This window comes from Pezoporus wallicus, unplaced genomic scaffold (assembly GCF_028554395.1).
Source record: "Pezoporus wallicus isolate ANWC-B61680 ecotype Strahan unplaced genomic scaffold, APGP_CSIRO_Pwel_v1 contig_10509, whole genome shotgun sequence".
NCBI lineage: Eukaryota > Metazoa > Chordata > Aves > Psittaciformes > Psittacidae > Pezoporus > Pezoporus wallicus.
This window is the reverse complement of record NW_026640381.1, coordinates 1-5,777: the sequence shown is the minus strand read 5'-3', so window position 1 is coordinate 5,777 and position 5,777 is coordinate 1. Positions and strand designations below refer to the sequence as shown.

The 5,777-nt window shown below is 64.9% G+C and overlaps 1 protein-coding gene across 1 annotated transcript; it reads left to right on the top strand.

Moving 5' to 3' along the window:
- Positions 1-1,633: 1,633 nt before the first annotated feature.
- On the top strand, positions 1,634-5,759 carry LOC130604396 (dynactin subunit 1-like; the record flags this gene model as incomplete). Its single annotated transcript, XM_057418901.1, has 6 exons — positions 1,634-1,819; positions 2,187-2,384; positions 2,753-2,957; positions 3,746-3,824; positions 4,563-4,722; positions 5,656-5,759. Coding segments are annotated over 6 exons (932 nt in total), but the record flags the coding sequence as incomplete, so codon positions are not given.
- Positions 5,760-5,777: the final 18 nt, after the last annotated feature.

Here is a 5,777-nt window from a genome sequence, read left to right as displayed (position 1 = left end):
TGCTCTGGAGCCATGAGCTGCTCCAGAGGGATGAGGTGCTCTGGAGCCATGAGCTGCTCCAGAGGGATGAGGTGCTCCGAGCCATGAGGTGCCCCGGAGCCATGAGCTGCTCCAGAGGGATGAGTTGCTCCAGAGGGATGTGCCGTTTGGAGCGTCCCCATCCAGAGGGATGAGGTGCTCCGGAGCCATGAGGTGCTCCACAGGGATGAGCTGCTCCAGAGGGATGGGCTGCTCTGGAGCCGTGTCCCCATCCAGAGGGATGAGCTGCTCCGGAGCCATGTCTGGATCACTGGGGACAACCCCCCTTGTGCAGAGCCCCATAGCAAACCCGGTGCTCGCAGCCGGAGCTCCTCTGAGGGCTGGAGCATCAGGGATGCCCGGGCTGGCCGGGTGGCAGAGCTCGCTCTCGCTGTCCCTCTACATTGCTGCTTCTTCCTCCTGCTGCTTCTAGCCTCTGAGGGCAGCACTTCCCCATTGATCTCCTTCACTCCTCTAGAAGGGTTTAAACCCCCGGGAGCTGCAGGAATGAGAACGCCTCCGTTGCAGCAGCTCCTGGGGATGGTGTTCGGTGCCCCAGAGACCGTTCCCAGCCCGGGAGGGACGGGGCTGCCGGCCCCTTGCACCCATTGCAGCTGGGGGGAGCTGGCTCTGGTTCTGAGGAGCTGGCAGGGGATCCAGCGTGCTGGGGACCTGCCTGCTGCTGCCTTAGGGGTGGATGGGGTGGAGGTGCTGAGCCCCTGCTCCGGGGGTACCGCAGGGAGCCAGGCACTGAATTCACCCACGCAGAGGTGAGGGCTGCAGGGCACAGCTCCAGGAGGGGCAGAGCAGGGGGTGGCTGACCCATGGGATGGGGCTGGGCTGACCCATGGGATGGGGTTGGGCTGACCCATGGGATGGGGCTGGGCTGACCGATGGGATGGGGCTGGGCTGACCGATGGGATGGGGCTGGGCTGACCCATGGGATGGGGCTGGGCTGACCCATGGGATGGGGTTGGGCTGACCCATGGGATGGGGTTGGGCTGACCCATGGGATGGGGCTGGGCTGACCCATGGGATGGGGTTGGGCTGACCCATGGGATGGGGTTGGGCTGACCCATGGGATGGGGCTGGGTGGAGGGTGAGGAGTGGGTGCGGGAGGGTTTGCAGGGAGAGGGAATCCCGGCTCCTGCGGGAGGGAGCGGGGCTGCTCCTGCCTCCTGCAGCAGAATGAGACCTGCTCTGGGTTGTGAACCAGGCAGGGTGACAGCGTGGTCCCTGCCTTCAGCAGTGGGTGTCTGTGGGGCAGGGCAAGGGGAATGGCTTTAACCTGCCCGAGGGGAGACTGAGCTGAGCTCTTAGGCAGAAGCTCTTCCCTGTGAGGGTGCTGAGGCGCTGGCACAGGGTGCCCAGAGAAGCTGTGGCTGCCCCATCCCTGGCAGTGCTCAAGGCCAGGTTGGACACAGGGGCTTGGAGCAAGCTGCTCCAGTGGAAGGGGTCCCTGCCCGTGGCAGGGGTTGGGGCTGGATGGGATTTAAGGTCCCTTCAACCCTCCCCACTCTGGGGTTCTGTGAAGTGTGGGTCTGGCACCTGGTGTTGGAAGCATCACCCCCACCGTTGTCCCGGCCCCCCTGACCCCTCTGTGCTGCTGTTCCAGCCCACCCGGACCCCCAGCTCCGCCGCGTCCAGCGGCACGGCCGGACCCTCGGGCTCGGCCTCGGCCTCGGGGGGAGATGAGCAGCAGCGAGCCCAGCACCCCCGCGCAGACCCCGCTGGTGGCACCCATCATCCCCTCGCCCAGCCTGGCCTCGCCGCTCGCGCCCCCGTCCCATCACCCACAAAGGTAAAGATGAGGCCTGGGGGTGCTGGGTGCAGGGGGAGACCCCAAAGGGTCCCAGGAGGGGGGCGCGGGCAGGGGAGCAGGAACGGATCGGGGTGGATGCACGCTGGGGACCCCTCCGCCTCGAGACACACACACAGAGCACCCCGGTGGGACCGATGCCTCCCAGGGGGGTGTCTGTGGTGCTCCCATCTATCAGCACTTACCCCGGTCCTGCTCTTAACACCCTTATTTCCCTCCTGCTTTGTCATCATTGCTTAAAGCCGGAGCTGCGGAAGGGTGTGGGGCAGGAGGGCGAGGAGGGAGCAGGGCAGGGCGCAGGGAGCTCGCCCGGGGTGGGTTCTGCAGCGATGCCGGGTTGGGGCTGCAGGAGGAGGAGAACCTGCGGGCTCAGGTCCGGGACCTGGAGGAGAAGCTGGAGACGCTGAAGATAAAGCGCAACGAAGACAAGGCCAAGCTCAAGGAGCTGGAGAAGTACAAGATCCAGCTGGAGCAGGTGCAGGAGTGGAAGAGCAAGATGCAGGAGCAGCAGGCTGAGCTCCAGAGGCGTCTGAAGGAGGCCAAGAAGGTGAGGGCGTCCCCACGGGCCCCTTCCAGTGCGTCCCCATGGGATCCTTGCAGTGTGTCCCTATCCTTGCAGTGTGTCCCTATGGGCCCCTCCCAGTGCATCCCTGTGTCCCCATGGGCCCCTCCCAGTGCATCCCTGTGTGTCCCCATGGGATCCTTGCAGTGTGTCCCTATGGGCCCCTCCCAGTGCATCCCTGTGTCCCCATGGGCCCCTTCCCCGGTGGGGAATGCTTGGAGCGGATGATCCCGAAGCTCTTTCCCACCCTGGCTCATGCTTCCATGACTCCGTGGTTATGAGGGGGTCTCTCCGTTGCTTGCCACAAGGTTTCCTGGCTCTCCTCCCCTCCCCCTCCTTGTGCTTGACCACAGGAAGCCAAGGATGCTCTGGAGGCCAAGGAGCGCTACATGGAGGAGATGGCAGACACTGCTGACGCCATCGAGATGGCCACCCTGGACAAGGAGATGGCAGAGGAGCGGGCAGAGTCCCTGCAGCAGGAGGTGGACTCCCTCAAGGAGAAGGTGGAATACCTCACCATGGACCTGGAGATCCTGAAGCACGAGATTGAGGAGAAAGGTGGGAAGGGGCGGCCTTTGGGCTCCTGCTCAGGCTTAGGTTTCATCGCACCCCAGAGGGTGTTGGACCGGGGTGGACGCTGCATGGGAGGTCACGCAGGGGCTCTGTCCGTTACTGCTCCAGCCCCATGGCTGCACTGAGCACCCCCATCTGTGGGATGCCTTGGTTGGATTCCCTGGGGCCTTTGAGCTCTTGGTGTTCAAGGTGGGCTTTAAACCCTGCTCACAGCAGCAGAGGAGCCGTTACACACACGGAGAGGTGCATCCCACAGTGCCCCATCCCTGGCAGTGCTCAAGGCCAGGTTGGACACAGGGGCTTGGAGCAAGCTGCTCCAGTGGAAGGGGTCCCTGCCCGTGGCAGGGGTTGGGGCTGGAGGAGCTTTAAGGTCCCTTCCAACCCAAACCAGTCTGGGGTTCTGTGGTTCTGTGACCTCTAGTATTGGCATTCATCTGAAACCAGAGCCATGCCCCTAGCAGCTGATGTGGCAGGATGTGGGATGGGATGGATGGGATGGGGATGGGGATGGGGATGGAGATGTGATGAGATACGATGGGAAGGGATGGGATGGGAGGATGGGATGGGAAGGCACTGGAGGGCACAGGCAGCACAGGACTGGTGTGCAGGGGATGGAGCAGTAACTGGGATGCGCAGGGTCCTTGGTGTGAGTTTGCTTTGGCTGGAGCCTGAGGCTCAGGGGCTGAGGGCGCCCGTGGCACCGGTGGGACCTGAGCTGCCCCAGCCCCGCGGGCGCTGGCGTGGCGCTGACCGGTGCCACTGCTCCGCGCCAGGCTCGGATGGAGCAGCCTCCAGTTACCAGGTGAAGCAGCTGGAGGAGCAGAACGCCCGGCTCAAGGAGGCTCTGGTGAGGTAGGGCTCGGCCTGCGCTGCCCCGGGCTGGAATTGGGTGGCTTCAAGGTCCCCTCGACCCGGCCCGGTCGTGGCTGCCCTGGTGCAGCTGCGGCTCCGTCCCGTGCACGGGTCCTGCCCCAGGCTCAGCTCTGCGGCTCCTTTCCCTGCATGAGCCCATCCCCTGGGGCCACAGAGCCTGGAGGTGCCCCCAGCGCTGTCCCTGTGCCCCTCAGCCCCCCGTGTGGGAAACACCCCGTGCTCCCCGTGGCTGGGCCTGGGCGCCAGGAGGGGTGGGAAGGGTCCCCTCCCCGATGGGAAGCACCAGGGAGTGCCTGGCAGGGACATCCAAAGCTGGGCCCGCTTGGAAGGCGGTGAATGAATGCGGCTCCGTTTGCTTTGGGTTCTTTGTCCTTGTGCTTCAGCCTGTCCCATTCGCAGCTTTCCTTTCCTTTTCCTTTTCCTTTTCCTTTTCCTTTTCCTTTTCCTTTTCCTTTTCCTCTCCTCTCCCCTCTCCTTTCCTCTCCTTCCCTTCCTGCTCCCTTTCCCACATTCCCATCTCTGTGCTCTCCCTGTCGCTCCCATCGCACTGAAGGAAGGTGCCTCCTCATCCCCCGCTGCCCACGAGCTCTTCTCTGGGTACCCCCCGGAGCTGCTCCCCGCTGGAGCCCCCAGGAGCAGGGCCTGGGCAGGGCAGTGCCGCTGCTGCCGGCTCCCGGGGCCCTGCAGGCTCTGACGGCTCCGGTTGCTCTGTTGAAGGATGCGGGACTTGTCTGCCTCCGAGAAGCAGGAGCACGTGAAGCTGCAGAAGCAAATGGAGAAGAAGAACACGGAGCTGGAGTCGCTGCGGCAGCAGAGGGAGAAGCTGCAGGAGGAGGTGAAGCAGGCGGAGAAGACGGTCGATGAGCTGAAGGAGCAGGTGAGGCCCCGGGCCGGGCATGGGGCCCGTCCCTCAGTGACCCCACAGCCTGCAACGGGGGCGATGGAACCGAGCTGGGCCCTGCCCGGCCACGGCTGGCCCCTGGGCACAGGGCGTCCGTGGGGCTTGGGGCTGCTCTGGGGTCGCTGCTCGCTCAGCGCCGCTCCATCACTTGTCCCTGCCTGGGTCACCCCTGTGGGGCTTGTCCCGGCCAGGCTGGGCCCCGGGGCAGGAATGGGGCTGCCCTTGGGAAGGAGCTGCAGTCACTGCAGAGCGGGCTGGGAATCCCCCCGCTGCAGCCCCCGAGCACTGGCCTGAGCTGTGCAGGCAATGGGCTCTTCCCTGGGGTGATGCTGCTTCGTGCAGAGCCCGGCCTGCCCGTGGCCCTGCCAGTGCTGGGGCACCAGCGCTCACTGGGTGCTCAGGGGACAGGGAGCACGGGGAGCCTCGACCCAGGGCTCTCAGGTCTCAGTGGGGGGATCAGCACCGTGGAGCTGCTCAGCCTCGTGCCCGGTGCTGCAGCTGAAGAGCCCGGAGCAGCCAAGAGCCGAAGCCAGGGCCCCCCTCAACCTCCCACCCTCAGGGACCGCGGGTTTGAGTCGCTGTTGGGCTCCTGCTCTGCTCCCAGGAGGAGCAAAGCCTCACCCCAGGCCCGAGACACAGCCACAAGCCATGGGGGCAGCTTGGTAGGGGGATCCCAGGGGGTAGGGAAGGAGTTTGGAGCACTGCAGCACCCCCAGCTCGGGGGTGACGGGATGGGATGGGAAGGGATGGGATGGGAAGGGATGGGATGGAAGGCAAGGGATGGGATGGGAAGGGATAGAATGGGATGGGAAGGGAAGGGATGGGATGGGAAGGGATGGGATGGGATGGGATGGGATGGGAAGGGATGGGATGGGATGGGATGGGATGAGATGTGCTGTGTGCTTGCAGGTGGATGCTGCTCTGGGAGCTGAGGAGATGGTGGAGACGCTGACGGAGAGAAACCTGGACCTGGAGGAGAAGGTCCGGAGCTGCGCGAGACCGTCGGGGACCTGGTAAGCAGGGTCGTGTGG